The sequence below is a fragment of the Anguilla rostrata genome, chromosome 12 (genome assembly GCF_018555375.3).
Source record: "Anguilla rostrata isolate EN2019 chromosome 12, ASM1855537v3, whole genome shotgun sequence".
Taxonomy (NCBI): Eukaryota; Metazoa; Chordata; class Actinopteri; order Anguilliformes; family Anguillidae; genus Anguilla; species Anguilla rostrata.
In genome coordinates, this window is record NC_057944.1 from 14,211,134 (window position 1) to 14,233,523 (window position 22,390).

Here is a 22,390-nt window from a genome sequence, read left to right on the forward strand (position 1 = left end):
GGAGTCTGTCTCGAGACAGCGCTCGGCTCTCCCCGCAGACAGAGATGACCTCACGGCTGGACAGGAGTTCTCATAATGACATCAGCGTTAATTGGCTCGAAGCGCAGACATTTGAAGAGCACGGCGCAGTCTGATATTCGAGCAGCGGGAGCTTCTTCTCTTCCACGTCTAGTCGCATTTCAGGAGCGCGATCTCCGTTCTGCGTTTAGGAGCAGGGCTACGTAATTACAGTGGTTCGCTCTGTTCAGACCTTCCAGGCCCACATAATTACACGCTGGCTTATTCTATTCTGATTGAGGGAGCAAGTTTGTATGTGGGTAAGCAAGATTTCTTGCGGTGTACTTTGCACTGTGGTGTGGATGTGTGTCGATTTTGTTTGAGCATATGTGTGTACATATGCTTACAGAGGATTAATATTGTTTGTGCACATTTTTATGTTGAGGGGGTGGTTGTGTGTGTGTGTGTGTGTGTACATGTAGTGCATGAGCAATGCTGTTTGTGTGTATCTTAGTATGTAGTAAGTTGTAGTTTAGAGGCTTAGGACATCGCTCTGCACATCTGACATCTTGTCGGTGTTGAGATGAATTAACACAGTAGAGTTACTCTGATACACCTCAGTATGAACAAACATCTCTACTTTTAAGGTTAGTAATGGCAAGAAAAATCAACAAACATTCTGCCACTCAACCAAATCGCTACTCTGATCCAATTCTACGCAGACTTTATTGTAAAACCAGTACTATACCTACTTTAAAGCCATTAGGATACAGATCTTGGTCAAATAATAAACACAACGACTCCTAAGACACCAGTTAGATTCCAGCTTAATTGGAGACAATATACATAATGTTCAAAAGAAAATTTGACTTTTGTATGGTTCTGTATGTCAGTTAATAACATGTTTCCCTGAAAATCTGCAGGAGAGGTTTACTGTCATCAAGCATTTTTTATTACATTTTCTGACCCAGCAGTGCTACAGTGCCGTTTAGAATATTTGGCATAACTGGTAGTATCCAGTATTGTCCCAGATAATTTTATTTTGGACACTTTGGCCAAAAATATAATCTACGTACCAATAGTATTAACTTGCAAATAAGACTGCAGTGGTTCAGACAGAATATTGAAAACTTTTTCATCCGTTCTTTTCTGCTCCTTCTGTATTTTGCTGACCATTTTGGCTTTGTCCCCACCCTTCACTCTCAGATGGAAATGTAATTTGTATTTGCTTTTGCAAGGCACACGCTGTGCGTTTGTGTATGTGTGAGCTGTTCTGAGACGAGAGCGCAAGAGGGAGATGGAGAAAGGAGGGAGAGGAAGAGAGAGAGAGAGGGAGAGGAATGAGAGCCACACCACTGTCCCATTCCTCAGTTTTTCAATATCGATACATCTGCACAGTAGTTACCAGTAAATGTTACAGACAGTATATGTGACATTTCTGGAATGTTTTTCTGTGATCTTTACAGAACTTTTTTGAGGACTTTGGGGGATGTTCTCATTATCTCACACCAAATGTTGAACCTGAAGCACTAACTGAAATTATGCTCGTTAACTGTTTTAAAAATGACTGGTTGATCTGGGTAGAGGTGGATAATTTTGTTCTTAAGTTACATAACTGCTGCCATTCTTTATCGATTGGACCACTTCTGTCTGTACCTGCTTTTTAAAAGCGGTTTTCCACTAGAGGGTGCTCTTAGCACCTGTCTGTGAAGTACAGCATAATTTGCTTGGTTTTGAGGCAATGTCCATTGAATCTTTTATTTATTTATTTATTTATTTATTTAGTTAATTATTGTAATCAGTATGTTCTTTTTTCTGTGAGGTGTTTTTGGGGGACATAGAATTTGGACATAACATTTCAAAGTTACTTTAATTCAACCATCCCAATAAATATTAGAAACTAACTATGAATTACATCAGTTCTGAGTATTTGAAACATGGAATAATTTGGTCTGATGTGCTGCTGTATACCTACATACTATTGTATTCTCGATGCAGTCTGCCTATGAAGCAGAATTTAGTGGATGAATCTGTTTTAGTTTCATTAGTGCATTTCTCGCATTGAAATCCAGGATTCATTGTATGATATCTGTTATAGTAGTAGTAGTGTGAGTAGAGAGTTTGTGTGTGTGTGTGTTTATTTATTTGTGTGTGTGAGAAACATTTGTTTGAAGAACAAATAAAGCTTCCTCTCCTTGGCTGTTGTGGCCCCACCCTCTCTGTGAAAAGACCCTCCTACCCTCCCCAGTAACAGGCCTTTCCTGGGTATGAGTAGCAGGTGAGAGAGCGAGAGAGAGAGAGAGACAGAGGCTGAGAGAGAGAGAGAGAGAACGACAGACAGAGCCAGACAGAGTGACAGAAAGCTGTGCAGGGGCGAAGACGAAAGGGAGTTGCAGTGGAAGCTACGCTGTGCTGGAGCAGAGATGGACCGCAGGCGGTCGAGCGGGTCCGGTTCAGTGGCGCGCAGGCCGGAGCAGCCCCAGGACCGGGCCTTGACTTACTTTATGACGCTGATTAAGGATCCAGCCTTCTTGAGCAATGTGGCGGCGATGAGGAAGGTAACCGCCCACAGCCGCGATATTAACGGAGCAGACCGGCTGCTGTTCAGCCCTTATTTATATCCTGCTCTGCCTGCTGGTATGTGTCTTTGTCATAGAGTCTGTGTGCCAGCTTGCTGGGCTGTCTGGTCGGACCCCCTGGTGTCAGGCCCAGCAGGGAAGAGCGCTTTGCCGATGATGTGTTCATAAGGGCAGCATTAGAGGGTTATGAGTGCTCATAAGCTCTTTACCGGCTGATTTGAATGTTATTTCTAAAACTGTCAATGTTTACGCCTTGACGAAAATGTGATTGTGTTAAAAAGTTTAACCCACTGATCATTGAAAGTTAATTAATAAGTTAACATATTGACAGCCCTAATTTTGTGGTAAACAAACAAAACAATACCTGTGATTCACACCCAGCAAATTTTTAACACTTGCACTTGGATAGAAAAGGATGCTAAGGAACACCGTCCTTTACCACTGACCAAAGGATGTAAACTATATTCAGCCAGTGATGTATACAGGAATAAGACAGGGTTATTCCATTCATGACTTATGTAACCGGTATAATCGGAATATGACCCAGGTAGAATAAGGATCTTTATATAGAATATGGTGTGTATCACTGGTTTTATGGCCTCACAAGGGTTTACACCTTTATGCCTTTTTGCAGGGCTACCTACATCTCCATTTCGATTTTACTTGAATGAGAGGCATCAATTGTAAAGCACTTTGGATAAAAGCGCTATATAAATGCAGTCCATTTACCATTTACCATTTACTTGAAAGCAACACTTGTCATTATGTTATGAAGTCCCTCTCAGTTGCTGTATGCTATGTTTGATTACTCTTACTACAATTGGAAAGGAGGGTATATAAAGGTATAAACCTTTGGGAAATACAGTACATATATTTATATAGGAGGTGTAATCGTTATTGCAAGTTTCTCATATGCAAAACTCCTCTGAAGAAGCTATAGTTGTGTCCAGCACTTCCTGTGGCTTTTTACAAGACTCCTCCCACAAGGTTGTCCCCACAATGCCTGAAGGGAAGAAACCAGAAAATAATAATAAAACATTGTGCTAAATATATTTATATTTGTGTAAATATACACCCTTCAGTCATACAGTACAACACTGCTGCATGTTCTGACCCAGCCCGTATGTGCATGGTCCAGCAGTTGTAAAGCCACATGTGGATCCAGGTGATTCTCAGTGGAACTTACAGCCTTATACTCTACAGTGCCCTGTTCTGTTAATTACCTCAGCGTCTTCACAGTGATGTGAAAGATTCTCTGTTTGCATTCTTTCTCTTCTCACGCCTCTGTAGACACCAGGAGCTACCCAGAGCATGTCCAACGAAACTGTGCTTTCCTCTGTTCTAATGTAACAGAGCTCTGCTGGCAGGGAACTATTTTCACTGTTGCAGTAATGCACCGGCACGTGGGAGAAAACTGTGTTTGGGTTCTTCTGAAACACTATGCTGGAGGGGGGTTCCCTTACCCACAGTTCTGTTTGGCTGAAAGTCCAGTCAAAACTGGTGTCAGCTTCCCAGAAACCCTGCAGTGTTTTTCCAGTGTCATGCTGGTAAAAACACACCTCTGGCTGTTTTTTTTCTATAGAAAGAAGAAAGATGGGGGGAGAGGCAACAGAACTTTAACATTTTATTACAACAATATTCATGAATAATTAAGCTGACCTTAAAGGAAACCATTTGTACCTTTAACCTTATGATTTAGCGTATAAGCGTTTGCAGGACACGTTTAAAGCTGGCATTATGTTGGCGTCTGACCCTCAGCGTGGTGTGCGTACAGTATATTGTGTGCGACGCTGCGTGTGCAAGTGGTGACAGATGTTTAGTCAGAGCAGCTCTTCCCCTGCTCAGACGCCGAGCGGTGACAGAACACAGCGTGGCTTTCAGGATGAAGCCGGGACAGGAACGTGATGCAGGCGCTCAGCTGCTTTTCTGGGTCACAAATAACCTCGTCACTCAACTCTCGCCGCGTCCCGAGATCGGGGGACGCAGAGGGGCGAGAACGGACCCAACCGTGCTTTGTGTGACTGGATCTGAGGTGGGGGGTAGAGGGACATGCCGATAGATGATGCAGGAGAGTGAGAGAGCGCATGGGAAGGAGAGAGAGAAATAAAATATGAATAGGGGACAGAATGCTCACTCTTTGTAATACACGTCACTTGAGCCAGGGACTACTTTTCCTTTGACTCCATATTAAGGAATTCCATTGTTGGAGCTACAATATGTGCTGCATAAAGATCAGTGCCTACTGCTTCCATTTCATCTCAGTATTTTTCATGAAATCACCTCAAACTCACGAGAGCATCTCAAAAGACTCCTCTAATTCTGTAAGGTCCGGCGTTATACAGCTTCAGACAGAGAGGAGTCGGAGAAGCACAGAGGACAGGTGGCGTGTGATTGAGACAGACATGAGATGAGCTCCCTGGGGGGGGGGGGGGGGGGAGAGAAAGAGAGAGACATTCCGAGCATTCCTTATTGAGGAATGTGGAGCCTGGGGTGGGGGAGGGGCATGTCTCATAGCCCTTTGATCTGTGATTGGCCCCGCCCTCGTTGGAATGTACACAATAAGAGAGCGGAAATGACTGTCCATCACTCAGGCTCCAGCAGACTGTATGAGTATTACTGTATTACTATAGCCTGTGCCTGTCATATTACAGTATTACACAGTCTCTCACGTGCCATCTGCATGGCTCTACGCTGCTGCCTTCAGGTGAATTATTCTGAATTATTGTGAAGATGCACTGATACATGTGCACACACGCAGGGCATTTAACAAATAGCGGTAAGTAATTTCACCATCGAAGGTATCAGTCACCTTGCAGATGTGTCTTAATTCCAGTCTTAAGCATTTTGCTGACTGTGTCCTCATTGATTTGTTGCCTGATTTGTTTTTTTTTCAGTCTGTACCACAACTTTTCCAGGGTTATTGCAGTCTTGCAGACACACAAAGCTAGAGGACCACACCAGCACAAATATCTAATGAAAGCACTCGCTGAGTGTGCATTTCATGTTTAAAATGTCAGGCGTTAGGCTGACGGTGCCACTGTGCTCCGGTCAACAGCACTTGCTTAGTGGGAGGTCCTTAACGGGGGGCTGCTGTTAGAACCACCCTGTCTGCAGGTACCACAGCAAGCAGCTGGCCTGCGAGGGTCAGAGTTCACCTGGGGGTCAGAGGGCTGACTGCTATCCTGGTTAACTGGAGATGGCAGCTGTTTTTCCCTGAATTTAGAGAGCCCTGAATCCAGGCATTTCTGCTGTGTTGATTCAGAGCAGATTCGGTAGACAGTGTGTCTGTTTAAGGTGTGTGTGTGTGTGTGTGTGTGTATCCGTGTGAACTGTCTGTGACACATTTGCAGACCCTGATTTGGCTGTAGGCTGAGTGAGGGTTCAGTAGAGTACGTGGTCCTGTGCGGTCATGCAGTGGTCTCACGCGGTCCTGTTCCACAGGAAAACTCTTTATTTTGTTCCATTGCGTTCTCAGGAGCGGCAGAGGCTGGAGACCATCCTGAACCTGTGTGCGGAGTACAACAAGGGCGACACCCCGGGCCTGGACCCCGGGAGGTATTTGTTCCCCGGAGCGAGCCCCACGGGCGAAGACAGCGCCAGGAGGGCGTTGGCGGACGCGGCGGGGGGCGCGGCCCTGCGTGCGCCGCAGAAACAGAGGGAGAGCGACGAGGAAAACCTGAAGGAGGAGTGCAGCAGCACCGAGAGCACGCAACAGGAGGTGAGGCTGTGCTGGTCTGTGAACGAGCTGCACTGACCGAGCCACACTGACCGGGTCTCACTGACCGGGTCTCACTGACCGAGCCTCTCACTGACCAAGCTGCACTGACCGAGCTCCACTGACCGGATCTCACTGACCGAGCCACACTGACCGAGCCTCTCACTGACCGAGCCACACTGACTGAGCCACACTGACTGGGCCACATTGACCAGGCTAGCGTGCTAGCTGATAGGTACAACAATAAAGGAACTGCTGGTGTAATAAAGGAATGGGATGAGCTGGTAGAATATTTGTCCTTACTGTTGGAGGTATGCAGTTTGTTCTATTCCATATACATTTTGTTATTTCAAGCTGAAGCGTGCTTGTCTGTCAACGTGGAAAATAGCTTCGGAAAAAGTTTGGCAGCGGTCTCTGTGTTGAGGAATGAGTAACTGAGTTTTACTTTTTGATTTGAAACGCGTCCTTTGCTTCATGATACACACTTAAGAACAACGCTGTGATTTGTAAATCAAACTGTCAGATATTGATTTGCTAATTATTTCCCTGGCAGGCTGATGGCAGTGAGCTATAGGCCTGCATGGGGGAGCTACCCTTTTAGACTCTCGCTAACAAGTTCAAGAACAGACTGGCTGCCCAGGGGCAATGAATATTTGGCCTTTTGTGCAAACCTTTGTTGGTGCCTTTTCACCATCTAGTGGTAAAATGAAGGTACTGCCACTGCTTTGGGATGATTGCTGCTCAATGAATGATGATTGCCTAACTGACAGATAGACTTGCGCACCTGAATTCCCACCTGTTCCACCTGGGGTCTCATTTGTCGCCTTTCTTGCCCACTTTCTTACCTGCACACTTATCTGTCTCTAGGCCAGTCTCTGTTCAAGCGACAAGAGTGTAGCTCGACTCAAATCGCAGAACATTCCTGAACATTCTATCATCGTTCAACAAAGCAAAAAAAAAGTGTGAAAGCACTTCAGTGACGTCCATCGCACATCGTCGGTCGCAGTGGCCTTCGCCTACGCTCTCCCCCAAACACCCAGGGTCACATCTGCGTGCTCGCCTGTAACATCCGCGGTTTCCCCTGTCTCACCTGCCGCCTCTGGTCTCCGCCCACAGGATGAAGACTCTGGCAGGGGCGGGAGGCAGGAGCTGGCCTACCTGGAGGAGGAGCGGGTCCGAGTTCTGACTCGTGTGGACGAGCTGAAGTCTCGCATCACTGAGCTGGAGCAGCAGCTGCAGGAGTCCAAGCAGGAGGTGACACCACTAGAACAGCGTGTCTGCATTAAGAATGCTCAGTCCATGCCCTGCCACTATCCTAACCACAACCGCAGATAGTGTAGGTCAACCAGACCAGTCAATCAGCTGTGTGTATTATTGACATTAAAGGTTCTACTCCTACCGCTGATGTCATAACATTTCAATTTGATGCATCTGACTAATATTCATAGAGGAGAATAACAAGACGATGCCATGGCAATCGATATTTTGTCCTTTTTTATCCATATTCCTTTTTATCCGTATTCATAAGTTTAAAAATAGCACCAGAATCTCCTCTAACAAGCAGGAACCGCCTCGAGTAAGAACATAATGCAAGAGGGATCTCTGCCACAACCCACGCACCTGACACTGATCCAGTCTGCATTTTACTGAGCCAGTGGAGCGATAACGAGGAATTCCCTGTCCAGTTATCCCAATTACAGAGGAACAGGCAGCCACGCACAGAGACTGGGGGGGAGGTCACATGTACCCGGTGTCTCCTTCACATGTGTGTCTCGCGCGTACGGCGGGCTTAAGGATGAAGTGTGTGACTCATGTAATGCGTGTGTGAGGCGTGACGTGTGTGCGGCGTGCTGTGTGTGTTGTGTGGTGTGTGCGTTGCGTGGCGTGGTGTGTGTGTTGCGCGGCGTGGTGTGTGGTGTGTGTGTGCGTTGCGTGGTGTGTGTGTTGCGTGGCGTGGTGTGTGTGTTGGGTGGCGTGGTGTGTGTGTGTGTGGCGTGGTGGTGTGTGCGTGCGTGGTGTGGTGTGTGGCGTGGTGTGTGTGTTGGTGTGTGTGTGCGTGCGTGGTGTGTGCGTGTGGTGTGTGTGTGTGTGGTTGTGGCGTGGTGTGTGCGTTGCGGCGCGGTGGTGTGTCGTGGTGTGTGTGTTGCGGTGCTTGCGTGCGCGCGGGGCGCGGCGGTGGGTGCGGGTGGCGGCTGCGGTGCAGCGGTGTTGTGTGAGCGGCTGCGTGGCCCGCAGGCAGGCAGAGCAGGTGGAGGCGGAGACCGAGATCATCTCACAGCTGCAGTGCAAACTCAGCGAGCTGGAGAGCAGCATTCAGAGAGAGAAGGACAAGGTATATACCTGTACACTCACGTACACACATGCACACACACGTACATGTACACACACACACACACACACGTAAATGTACACACACGCATGTACGCACACACACACGCGCGCACACAAGAAACTGGGAGTTTCATTTTCTGAAATTAATTTCTGTGGAACTAGATCTATCACAGCACCCTGCTTATTGGTTACACAGAAACACGTCAGCACACAATATTTTAAGCAGTGATGACACTTAAAAACCCCTAAATGGGTGGAGCTTTCACTGATATGAACCAGTCACCAGTCCCCAGATTGGTTGAAATCAGCACACTGCAGATTGACATACAATAGGGCTCACAAAGCCTCACTCTCACATCATTGTTTTACACTTGAATAGGCACCGTTAAGTATGCATGTTTCAGCATAGTATGTTCAGTTAACGGGCAGTGCACTCGTTAGACGCTGTCCCTTGTTTCTGAGAGCTGTCTCTAGTCCTTCTGGTTTGATGGAGCCGGCGTTGGGGAGGTGAAGGTGGGATTGTCTTTATTTGCCTTGATGCTGATGAGCTGTAACGGACTGAACTTTTCTGGTGTCTGACATTCCTCCAAGGCATGGCTTTACCAAGGGTGTCCTCCCCATACCCAGTCTAGTCGGTTTTGCCGCCCCAAGGTAAAAATGCACAGTCGCGTTCTTCCCTAGATACAGTAGCTGCATTTCCCGTGTAGAGCATTCCCATGCGCATAGCTGTGCGTTAGCGGTAACGGTGTTAGGGTGGTGTCCCCCCCCCCCACCCCCCCATTGGTTTGAGCTCCTGACCCAGGTGAGTGGCAGGGAGGTGGGCGCATGTGGGGGGTGACAGGTGACCGCACGCTTTACGGTGAGTCGCGCGTATCCGGTGGCGGTCGGGACCGAATCGGGGAGTCTGTTTTCTTCCTGTCCTTTTTAACATCTTTTCTGCGCTTCTTATAAGGGCCGCTTTGCTGTGTTTTACTCCACTAACCCAGTCTTTATTAACCTCTAATCCTCACGCCACTGCACTCCAGCACTGGTCTCAAGGGTCCATCCTCAGAGCCTCTGGTCATTCTTCAGGGTTCAGGGTTCAGCTGCCACGCCCAGGGCTTCTGTATTTAGGATTTAGTCACTCCACATTCACTATGACAGGAAACTTAGCACAGGTATTGTAAAGTTTATTGTCCTCACGTAAATACAGTGAAAACACAGTAGGCTTGAGATTGTTATAGTTTTATTTCAGTTGAGATAATTTATGTATTACATCAAACAATCAGTTCTGACACACTAGTTTCGCTTTAGTTTTAGATTTGTTTTTCCACAGAAATTTTCTTGAGCCAGCCGTTTTGTACATTTCGTTGTATTTCTGCAGTGTTATTGAAGTCAGAAAACGTACAGATATAATTTGGCAGTTAGATTCAGTTGACTGCTCCCTTAAATGAGATGTATCTGGGGTGAGACCCGAGGGTGTCTGTGTGTGAGAGTGAGTCGGTGGCGTTTGCCTCGGCTAAAACTGCACTGCAGCACTGATGCCCGATAATAATAATACTACCTACCAGGCTGAATAATAACTACAGGTACTGTAACAGTTATTTATTTTGAATATTCCACTATTCTATAAGTCACGAACAGAGGTGGAGCCAGAGTGTGCTGACAGACATGTTAAAACTCAGTCTCCCATAAACCCTGGGAGTCCGTGTGAGGTGTCCAGTGTCCAGTGCATGACTCATAAAAATGTTCACTTTTTCACCCTTTCCAAATCCAGACACACTGCCCAGCACCACTTTCACACTCACGGCTGTTTGCGTATTTTGGAACCGGAGGAATTTCTAATTTCCTGCCAATTCTACACATGTAACAGCCTGGCTGTTCAAACTAGCTGATCGTGTGCTTAGGTGCACATATCTCCATATCTCTTACCACCGGCAATAATGCAGAGTTTTGTGTTTCATGCTAAACACACATTACTGCACCTGAAATGTAATCAGAGTAAATATTGATTTCTATATCTATATTGATAAAAGAAAGAAAAATTAAAAGCACATAGGTGCTTTTAATCTGGCTTGTTTGTATCAATTTTTCTCATTTGACTATTAATTTAAAGCCTATTTATTGTATTAATATGGGTTGCATTTAAAATAAAGAAAATCTGCATCAGTAAACATTTCCTGCATAAACCCACAGGAAATCTGATGGGTGTGATTTTCTGGACGTTTGAAATCATGCATGTCATTCAAGCTAAAGTTGGTCTTGAATGTTGACATTATTATAGGGATCTCCAATCAGGCATGCTTTCACACAGCTACATCAAAACATGTAAAACTAACCGTTCTCTAAGAAGAATTGTATTAAAACCAAATGCAACTATACTTCTTTCTTTACTCTTCAAAAGAAAGAAAAAAAAAGAATTCAGTTGTATAAACTGAGCGTATTATTTAATGAAAGCTGATGGTTTTATAAGGTTGCAGCCTCTCTGATCACACAGAGAGGCACTAAACGTTGCTGCAAACTGATGCCTGGAGCAAGCAGCATGTTCTGCTCTGTGTATGATTTGGTTCAGACTGTAGAGCGGAGACTCTATACAGAGTTTAAAAGCAGGTAAACACACAAATCGTGTTAAATACACAAGAAAGGCATGCAAACAGGACAAAAGCATGTATCAACAAAAAAAAGCCGGAAAACGCACTGGAGCTAGTCAACGTGGAGTGTCATCATGTGAGGTAAACAAAAGAGGCAAAACGTGCCCCAATCCGGTAAAGGCCTCTCCATGTCCCTCCTCTCTCTGGCTCATACCCTGTTGTGGTCTCTAACCTCCAGCTTATGCATGGCATGGATTTGAGCAGTGTGTTTTTCTCTCTCTCTCTCTCTCTCTCTCTTCTTCCTCCCCTGGACGGTCTGTTGTTTTTTTTTAGGAGAGGGCAAATGTTGATGTGGAACGGGAGGTCCTGGCCCGGCTCCAGGAGGGGTACAGTGAGCTGAAGAGCCAGCTTCACAACTGCCCCGAATCTCTGCGCGAGCACTTACAAGAGCAGCTGAAGAGGGTCAGTCTTACCCCCCCCACCCCCATTCCCCCAGAAGCACCATGCCCACCACCTGCCCCAGGGCATCACACGCTGTCCTCTCCTCACTCCTCTCCCACACAGGGGTGTCTATGGCCATCTGTCTGGGCGGAAATTCCAGGAGCACTAAATCATAATAACATATTTGGCTTTCACTACATGTCTAAAATACCTGAGATACCCCAGAATCTGAACACGGAAAAGCACTCAGCTAGTCACACTGGTGCTATTTACATACAGTTTAAACATCTGGATTTTTTTAAGAAGGAATGTTAGGAATTGTTCGGTAAAAATGTATGTAAAGACCCAGTGAAAGTGCTTGGATGGGCATATTCGTACATTTATAAATGAAGGACTGTGTTCTTGATACATCCAACTTCACTCTGTCCTCAGGTTCAATTTCAACTACTTGAAATTCCTTTAAACATGTAGTTGGATACAGACTGATAATTTTGTAAATATTTGCCAGTTTGACCAAAAACTGCCCTAAATGGCATTAAGATAATGCATTTACAGAATGTGTCAGAGGTGAGCATGCCTTAATGTGACTAGTCTGTTATCACCAAAGCACTGCATACATTTGGGGAGTTTTGAACCACTGCAAACTCTCTTAGCTGGCCATCTCACAGACTTCTGGAATTTTCCAAGTTCCCAGCCCCTTCCTCTCTACTGTTCTCCTTCCTACCGCACCCTCTCACCTTGCAGTGAAGGGTCATTGTTATGAATATGGGGTAAGGTGGTGCGTTTCGGGGGAAACTCATGGTAACTGTGCAAGGGCTTTGGAGAGCTTTGCAAGTGAGCTGTGTACACATGTCACATATGGTACAGATGTGTTGCTTACAGGTGCATTGTTTTTAAGGTGAATTTGTTCTGCAGGCCTTCTTTTCTTCTTTGTCTTGGTTTGGTTTTGGCTTTTAACCCTAACTAACTAACCGAATAATGCAGTGACTAACCGCGGCTTTTGGTCCTATTTTCGATCACATATTTTATGTTTTATTAGTATTATTACATGAAGATGAATGTGCATTGGAAAAAGCGAATGAGAACAAAAACATTGCCACCTGATTGCTACTTGTGCATTTTGTCAGATTCTCACTGTTGTTAGTTTTTTTTGTTTTGTTTATTTGATGCACTTAAATGGGTTATTGAATGCTTTCAATTACGTTTGCTGTTTTAAAGCCCAAATCTACAATTCAATGTAATTCAAGCTGCAGAAAAGCTCCATAAAGGCTGACACAGGTGCCTGGTTTGCCTGATGTAGAGGCTGTTGACAGATGAAAGGTGTTGGGCAGGTTTTCCTAGTTGATCACGGTTCCCGGGTAACCACTGCAGTCGCTCCCTCCAAGGGCACCCCGGGTGACCTCAGGTAACCTTTTCTCACCAGTGAGAGAAAAGCTTCTCCTCCAGTCAGCAGGAGCTCTCTCCTGTAACACAGTGTGGGCCTGTGTGCAGAATAGCCCTTGGCCCACACGTCAGTTGCCTTGGTCTGTCCTTGTGGAGGGTATGAATGTGTCTCCAGAGGCATAATCGGTGATTCCAATTGAGGAGAGAAATAAAGGAAGAAAACCCCGTTTTAAAAGCCTGTGTGATAAAGGGCGTCGCTGCAGACAGACTGCTGGCAGGCTAATGGAGGCGGCTGAATAAACAGCTGCTCTGGAGCCATGCTGGCAGGGTGCGGTGCTGAGGACTGGGCCATGTGGCCGTGGACCTGCTTCCACAGTCAGATCTGCCCCAGTAAGACCGAGGAGCTGGCGGGGGGGGGGCATGCGGTGTGTCTATAAGTCTGATTAGCGGGTTATCTAGGCCTGCAGAGAGGCCTTCTGTCTGCCGGTGAGGAACATGGCGACCCACCAGAGCATCTGCTTGGAATCTCATATTTCCTTAAGTAAACCATTTGTAAGGCTGTGTTTAATGAAGAAGGGTGATTGTGCAAGTGCTCCAAGCACATCAGACAGGTTGGGTTTAAATGAAAAGACTTACATGATGTGAAAAACCCAAGCGAGAATGGAAAAAAATGAGTTTTATGTGAATATTTATAGAAGTTGTTTTATATAAACTTTTGTTTTACGCATAATATTGGTTAGCACACTGTAATGGAAAAACAGCTATTGTTGCTATTGTTTGCAGTATTAATGCTCTTTAGAGTGGTGTAATTATCTATGATGTTTGGGAACAGTAAACCACTACTGTAGCATACATTAATGGATGGTTTGGACTTGTGTATCTTTGCAATCATCACCTCCACTTTGAGAAGCGGGATGTGAGATTATTATGCAGTTAGGTACCCTGGCCTCTGGCCTGTCTGTAACCAGGCAACCATGACAGTGCCAGATGGTTTCACAGCTGGTCCTCACTTAACTCTCTCCAAACAAGTGCAGACTGTGAACTTTGTTCTTCGAGTAAACAGTTACACAAGCCCTCAAGAACACACACACATACTGTCCACATATATACACACACACACACCCACATTCTCTGTGTCCCTTTGCTTCCCTCCCTCTCTCCCTCTGTTTGAAATGTCTGGACAGGGGTTACTTGGCCTGGTGATGCCACTGGTTTGAGGTGCATTGGTGCTGTTGATTTTACGTTTGCTTGTGGGGCCATGTTCGCTAATAGCGAGCACAGGCCTCGGACCCCCCCCCCCAGCCTGCCGGGCCCGGTGGTGACCCTGTGGGCTGCATGATGACTGTTTGTGGGGGCTGTCTGGGGGGGCTTGCAGGAAGCGGAGGCCTTGGAGTGCGAGACAAAGCGGTTTGAGGACTTGGAGTTCCAGCAACTGGAGAAAGAGAGTAGCTTAGAGGAGGAGAGAGAGACGATCAGCCAACAGCTCCTGCAGGAGAGAGCGCAGTACCACACCAGCGTGGCCCATAGGAAGGTACAACTCACTGTCTATCTGCTGCACTATCGCTGCACCGGCAGTGAGTGGAAAACTTAGTGTAATGAGTAAGGACCTTGTCTTGTAACCTAAAGGTTGCATGTTCTATTCCCACTGTGCAGTTTATGCAGTATATATCCAGCTATATAAATGGATGCGATGTGTAAGTCTGCTAAATGCCTGTAATGTAATGAAATGTGTTCCCCTCTGGACAGAGAGAGGCAGTTTTCAAAAGTCCGCCCTCTTCAAGGAGAAGCCCTAATTAAAGATAGTGGGACTCGGGGAGCTGTTCAAAGAGATGCCTAATTAAAATACAGGCTCTGCCCAAAAGTCTATGTGAAATATTTTCTTAGCTTCTGTCTATCTTCTCAACCTTCATCTGATGCTCTCTACTTTTGTAAGTGGCACTGTGTCTGCTATGTGATTGTATTATTATGTAATGTCGCACGCTAAAGGCTGTGTGCTAGGTTTGCATTTGAGACTTGGAGACATCACTTCTTAGGATGTCCTGCAGGTACCAAGCGACCCACCTGGTGCAGAAGGTTCTGGGACTTAAGGGTCCTGCTTTACAGGCTGAGTTATCAAACTTGGGCCTCTGTTCTGAGCAATGAATCATTTCCTCTGCGATCCACAGGAAAAGGTGGCGGCACTTGAGAGCCAAGCCAATCAACTGGGGCTTCAGGCCACCCAGGAGTGTGAGCGATTGGCTAAGGACAAGAACCACGCCCTGCAGCTGCTTCATAAGGTGATATTTCATGTACAAAGCTATGCACTCATTTACAGTATAAAGCTGTGTACAAAGGCACACAAGTGTTGTATATATATATATATATATATATATATATATATATATATATATATATATATATATATATACTAATGCACACAGGGATATATACATGCATATACATGTACATATACATATGCTTATGTAGATTATGTTTAGTTATGTATAGGACTGCAATAACACATTGATCAGCAATAAATCAAGTTGTTCCCACTCGCAATGTAGGTAGAAGGATGCTTGCCTCCTTTTTCGTCCTCCATTTTCTCACTCTTTGTAATGAACTCCATCCCTGGGCCTTGCTCTTCAATAGCCTGTAACACAGCCACATGTATTCCCATGTGACGACTTCAGTTCAGAGTGCTACAGCTATCGCAGTTTCAAAATGGGGACAGCATCAATATTCCCCTTATGACTCTAGATCAGCCCTCAGAGCCGCTCCCTTTAGGCATGTGTGGCAGTGGCTGATCTGGGATCAGCCGTGAGCAGGGCAGAGTTCTTGGCTCTCTTACTGCACTGACTCTGTGTGTTTGGCTCTTCCACAGGAGAAGGAGAGGCTGTCGCTCCTGGAGAAGCGCTACCTCAGCCTCACTGGGGGGAGGGCCTTCCCCAAGAGTGCCAGCACCATGAAGGAGGTGAGACAATCTTCTTTTACTGCCTGCTGGCCACACCTGGTATTACAGTTAAAGTAACCTGAATGTGGTCCGTAATCATTGTACATGTTTTCAGTTTATTTTCTCTTCTCACTGGATGTACAGAATCTGACCCTGTCAGGATTGAAAATTGAGTGTGTTTGTTTAATGATCCTTTGTGCTGTGTGCTTGTTGATCTGGTAGTGTCAGAGTTTGATTAATATAGTCCACGTGAGGGCATTCAGCATGGCCTGGTCTCTGTTTGGGAATCCTTTTTAGTTTAAAGTTATTCCATCTGGTGAAGATCCTGGAATCCTCATATTATCAGCTGTGGACTATACTGGACTATTTCACTCTCATATAAACCATTGCCAAAAATCGTCAAAGGGCTTTCAAAGGGAAGTGGAATATTGAAGATATGGCTCCTGACTTTTAAAAATTTGAACAGGAAGTGCTTCATATCAGCGAGGCTGACCTGTTAGAGGAAGTCCACTCCCAGCATTCCCACTGCCAACTTCCTGCTTCCCACTTATACACTTCCTCCTCCCAAATATATCCCAGCAGGCCTCACCAGGTAATCTAACTGTCAATGCATGTGGCCTGAGTTCTCAGTCCCCCTGGCAACCCACTTCACAATAACATTCAGAAGATTAATACAATTAAAAGACCCATTAAACTGAATGCTGTGAAAAGCCCTCTAATACAATTAATTACTTGCTTTCACAAGCCTGGTTTAAAATGTATCCATTGCACCTACTGAATAGAGTGTGCTATACATTATATTGGATTGCTTTGACATTTTTTATTGCTTGTGCAGAAACAGCATGAGAGAGAGAGAGAGAGTATGTGTGTGTGTGTGTGTGTGCGTGTGCTTGAGGGGTTGGGTAACTGTTTGCTAGAAGAACAAAGTTCACAGTTTCCCTTGTGTGAGTTTGACCTTGTGCTTGGTTCTAGAGCTTTGGTTTATTGACTTGTGGTTTGAAATAATTCTTCATCCAGTAGGGCATGGAGGCCTGTCATGCAGGATAATGAAACTGGAAAAAGTACTAAGACCTGATTTATGCTCAGTGTGTTCAGGCTAAAACCTGACTTATACTTTGTGTAAGCCTGTTATACAGTACAGGCTAAAGCCTGATTTTATACGCTGAACTTTCAGCTTGGAACCTTGGTGCTTACTCACAGTATGTATTCAGTATGTATTAACTATTGGCATCATCTCCGTATCATGGTCCGTATGGAGGACAGCATCGTGCTCTGTGTACTTCAGTATAACGTATGTCATAAAAGCATCCAGGAGTGGTCCATTCAGGAAATTCATCTTCATCCACTAGGGGGCAGGAGTAAAGCATTTGGAACAATTGGCTGCCCTTACAGGCAACTTGATTTTTTCCATCGCGACTGCTCGCAAATACATTTTTGCGCTATGAAAAGTAACTGCTTTCTGAATTTCTTTTTTTTTTAAATTAACAAACAAGATATTTCTCTGAGGAATGACACCATTCGTTAACTACTGGCACTTGGTGACACCCAGCCTCTGTGCTTAGAAATTAATGTCAAAAAGAGGGCCGTGTATTTTTCTATGCTTGCATCAAGCTTTATATTTGTATTTCATTACCAGGTTGGGCACAGATGTGTCATTGCTGGTAGATTTTGATGGGAAGTCTAAGAAAGCATATATACTGAATTAGGTTCGCATTTGAGGAGTACAGTACCGATACAGGGAGCCCTCCAACACTCAGCCTTTCCTATCATGCATTTCTTTTTCTCCACAGAATAAAACGCAATTTTGTAATGTAATTCCCTCTAATAGTTAATGATGAGCATTTCATTAAGAATTACAATAATTACTCTATTTGGAACATGGCTACAGAATATTTTAAGCAGTACATGCAGTGAAATTGATAAGTCCCAAGTTTCCATTTCATACATTATTCTAGATATGAAATGTGTACATCATGATTAATATTTCAACAAACATATGGAAAGAGACTTACCTTGGGAGCAAGAGATTTTCCTGTGTGCATGTGTGTGTGTGTGTGTGTGTGTGTGTCCCCGTGCATGTGCGTGTGCCTGTGTGTGTTTATGGGCACTCGTGCATGCATGTGTGTGTGTGTGTGTGTGTGTGTCCCCGTGCATGTGCGTGTGCCTGTGTGTGTTTATGGGCACTCGTGCATGCATGTGTGTGTGTGTGTGTGTGTGTGTCCCTGTGCATGTGCGTGTGCCTGTGTGTGTTTATGGGCACTCGTGCGTGTGTGTGTGTGTGTGTGTGTGTGTGTCCCTGTGCATGTGCGTGTGCCTGTGTGTGTTTATGGGCACTCGTGCGTGTTGTGTGTGTGTGTGTGTGTGTGTCCCTGTGCATGTGCGTGTGCCTGTGTGTGTTTATGGGCACTCGTGCGTGTGTGTGTGTGTGTGTGTGTGTGTGTCCCTGTGCATGTGCGTGTGCCTGTGTGTGTTTATGGGCACTCGTGCATGCATGTGTGTGTGTGTGTGTGTGTGTGTCCCTGTGCATGTGCGTGTGCCTGTGTGTGTTTATGGGCACTCGTGCGTGTGTGTGTGTGTGTGTGTGTGTCCCTGTGCATGTGCGTGTGCCTGTGTGTGTTTATGGGCACTCGTGCGTGCATGTGTGGGTGTGTGTGTGTGTGTGTCCCTGTGCATGTGCGTGTGCCTGTGTGTGTTTATGGGCACACGTGCGTGCATGTGTGTGTGTGTGTCCCTGTGCATGTGCGTGTGCCTGTGTGTGTTTTTGTCCGAGTGCGTGATTTGACGGCCTCTCGTCCTGTTCGGCTGCTTTGGGCTTTGGGTCTCAGGAGTATCTGAAGCTCTCTGATGTCTATAAGATGTATGGGAACGGTTGCCATGACACCCAAATCGCCAGCTCTGCTCAGAACTGCACTCCGCTTGCCGTAGTTCCAGCTCTCCTCAGCGAGGTACCTTGGCTGTCTCTCTCCCTCCCTTTCTCTCTCTCTCCTTCGCTTACTGCTGTTTCCTTTGCTGTGGGCACTGAGTGAGCTTCGTTGCGAGACATGATGAACTCCATCATGATGTAATTCACATGTTTCTGAGAGTGATTTATGCGATTCATCTGCGCGGATAACGATCATCAGTGCGCTTGACCTCCTGGGAAAAAAGTATAGTTCAATTGGGATGGAAATGTTTGTGAAATCTGATTGATTTCTTATCACAAGCATAGTTGATGAATTTCAGATGCATTGTTCTTTGAATTTTCATGAGCAGCTGAAGTCATTTTCTACTCTGGACTGTAGCATAATGACTCCATGTAACATGAAAGTTGAAATATAGTACTGTGGAATGGACAATTATTTTGGATTGAATAATGAATAATGTACATGTCTGGGTGATGGGTACCTCAAAGTATGTGATAATTGAGTGATAAAATGGTGTTTTAAAATTCCCTTTCCACATAGTGTTATTTTCTTCAATTAACATTGAAATCTCATTTTCTGCCCCTCTTACTCCTGCTTCCTGCCTGCCCTGTCTCTGCCTCCTTCTGTATGGCTGGGTGGAAAGGATTACGTCACCGTCGGCCAATTAAGCCAGATCTTCGGGATGCCGAAGGTTGACTCCTCCCCCACATCTCCTGTCCAATCATTCCAGTCTGTCATTTCAGACTCTGCCCTCTCCTGCCACACCCCTCCACACGGCTCCTCCCTGTCTCCCTCTGTTGAGGTGTGTTTCCTCTCCCTCCTTCCCTCTTACCTGTATAATGCCTCCTTTGTTCTCTTCAGGTCTGCCTGCTTTATGCTGTATGAGGTAGCACAATATGAACGCAGTGCACAGTAGCTGGCTACAGTAAAATTCACTCTGTTCAAAGAAAATTTTGCCTTTAAGAATGAAGTTTCTGATCGAGCCTGAGGATATGGGTGATTATTTACTATGTTTACGGAAACAGAAATACACTGTGCATATCCAGCTTTCTGCACTGAAGGTGAAATTGAATGTCAGAACCTGTGGTGGCAGTAAATGATCATCATGTGGCATCTTACATATCTGATATGTGCTGACAAGGGACCATATTTCATTTGTGAAAATTTCATTCTCAGCCATTTTTCATTTGGCAAACATTTTTATTTCCCCATTAACATTCTTGTTTCTCTCTCTCCTGATTTCCATTTTTTGGCTCCTTCCTCATTATTTTTCCCTGTCCACCTCTCCCTGTCTCCTCCCTGCATCCCTGCCTCCCTCTCTCTCCTCCTGTCTCCTCGCTCCACGCCTCCTGAATTATCTGCTGTTCCTTTGGGTGCCAGCCTGAGAGGAGTAGGCCTCACATCCCCCCTCTTGATTTAGAGCGCTGGTACCAGGAGATAATGGCAGCTGGGGAGCCCAGTCAGCCCTGTCCCCCCCCTCTCCCAGCTAAGTCTTTCTCTACACGCAGACCAGGGCAGGTAATGCTCACAGGCAGCTCTCTACCTCTCTCTTTCTTTCTCTCTCTCACTCGTTCTGAAGCCTTGGGTATGACTGAGAATCTCTCTCCAGGCACAGGTGTCTTATAGTTTCTGCATTGTCAATGAGGCCTGGGCTTTATGTTTTGCTTTTTCGACCCCCCCCATTTCTCGCATGTTCGCTGTAATCTCATATGATCTTTTTATTTTACCGCTCTGAATCCTCTTCAGTCTCACTCTCTCTCTCTGAAAAACAAAATGACCACAGGCTCACCCTGTCGATAAACAATCAGAAGCCCAATTCTGAGTTTGGACTGCTGAACGTTTCGTGGATCAAATATTTGTTTTGCCTGTTGCAAGCAATCATTTGATCATTTGAAATGAAATGAGTTCTACAGATGGAATTTTTTTGTGGGGAGAAAAAAAAAGGTTTTCCTTGTAAGTGAAATACAGGGATTCTGAGGCAATGCGGTTCTCATGATGAAGTGCTTTTTTTAAGATCTTTGTCTGAACAAATGCATTGATGTTTTTCACTGTATAGAAAGGTGTGGATGTAGGAACTGAAAGGTGCTGCTGGGCTGAAAGCCGGACGGGAAATTGTCTTCAACGATTGCTTGTATTTGGGACTTGTCTGCAATAAAGACAAAGTGCTCTCTGTCACTGGGTCATACATGAATCGGGTATTGAAAATAAGTGGGGCTTATTTAACTTTGACCCATGTTCTGACCACGCTAGGTGTACCGCTCCAAACTGGACAGTGATGCCGGGTCGTCTGCAGCGCACCCCAAAGCCAGTGCAGGATCGTCTCCTCAGTACAGCGCTGCTACAATGAGCCGTAGCATGCCTAGCAAGGTCTGCATGCTAGCCAAGAGTGCTTCAAATAGAACTCACCGTGCTCCTTATATAATGCATACTCAATGGTTTTATTTCTAAACAGCTATTTGTTTTCCTTATTTCTGCTTGTCTCCTGATGCTCCAACACTGTCAGAATTATGCTTTCATAATGCTTGCATAGTCCATATTATCGCAGACACATGTCATGAAAAGCGTTAATTGGGTTTTTGTAATGAATTATGTTAGAAATGGTCAACTCAGTTTTCACTGTCACAGATTAACCAGACAATCAAAATATTTCAAAATATTTAATATACATTTTCAGCTGTTACTTACATTTGTAAACATGATGAAGTCTGTTTTTTTTGAAGTCTGAAACATTCTGTTGTCATTGCAGATGGTTCTGTCATTACTCATAATCTGATACTACTCAAAATCATGTTACTGATAAAGTATTATAATTTTGTCACGGATTAGGTTTAAAATAGTCATATTTTGGTTGGATCTCATTTATTTAACCTCTTGTGTGTTTAATTGGTCCTTCCCTGCTCTGCCCACCCTGCCACTACACCTTCAGAGCCCCCTGGCCACGCCCAGCCACACTGGCAGCCTGCCACGTAACCTGGCCACCACTCTGCAGGACATCGAGACCAAGAGACAGCTGGCATTGCAGCAGAAAGGCAAGGACTACCACGCAACTCACTGATATACAACTTACTGATACACAACTCAGTGATACACAGCCCACTGATACACAACTCAGTGATACACAACCCACTAATACACAGCTCAGTGATACACAACTTACTGATACACAGCTCAGTGATACACAACCCACTAATACACAGCTCACTGATGCACAACCCACTAATACACAGCTCACTGATACACAACCCACTAATACACAGCTCACTGATGCACAGCTCAGTCAGACATTCCAAAGACACCAACCGGTTGATTGAAACTTACTAACCTGTTCAGTGAAAAACCTCTCCAGAGAGTGACCCTAAAGAAACATTTAAACAGGACGTACAGTAGTTTGGAAATCTCATTCAGATTAATGTGGAAACTACAATGCTCCGCTTCCTGACTCTCTGAGCTACAGGTCACCTGAATGTTCCCACCTGTTCCGTGTGTTTCCCGTCAGTTCCGTCCTCACGACTTCTGCTGTAACGGCTGTGTTGTTCTGTCTG

At 45.4% G+C, this 22,390-nt stretch overlaps 1 protein-coding gene across 1 annotated transcript in view; it reads left to right on the forward strand.

The window, feature by feature from the left end:
• phldb1b (pleckstrin homology-like domain, family B, member 1b) overlaps nt 1–22,390 on the forward strand; it is a 59,327-nt gene that overhangs the window by 24,003 nt on the left and 12,934 nt on the right. Inside the window, exons 7-19 of the mRNA XM_064302403.1 lie at nt 6,052–6,294; nt 7,408–7,566; nt 8,495–8,623; nt 11,526–11,654; nt 14,392–14,547; nt 15,182–15,292; nt 15,877–15,966; nt 16,412–16,537; nt 18,771–18,890; nt 19,492–19,650; nt 20,229–20,366; nt 21,099–21,215; nt 21,775–21,877. Coding sequence (XP_064158473.1) covers nt 6,052–6,294; nt 7,408–7,566; nt 8,495–8,623; nt 11,526–11,654; nt 14,392–14,547; nt 15,182–15,292; nt 15,877–15,966; nt 16,412–16,537; nt 18,771–18,890; nt 19,492–19,650; nt 20,229–20,366; nt 21,099–21,215; nt 21,775–21,877 — 1,780 coding nt within the window. The remainder of the gene's footprint in view (nt 1–6,051; nt 6,295–7,407; nt 7,567–8,494; nt 8,624–11,525; nt 11,655–14,391; nt 14,548–15,181; nt 15,293–15,876; nt 15,967–16,411; nt 16,538–18,770; nt 18,891–19,491; nt 19,651–20,228; nt 20,367–21,098; nt 21,216–21,774; nt 21,878–22,390) is intronic.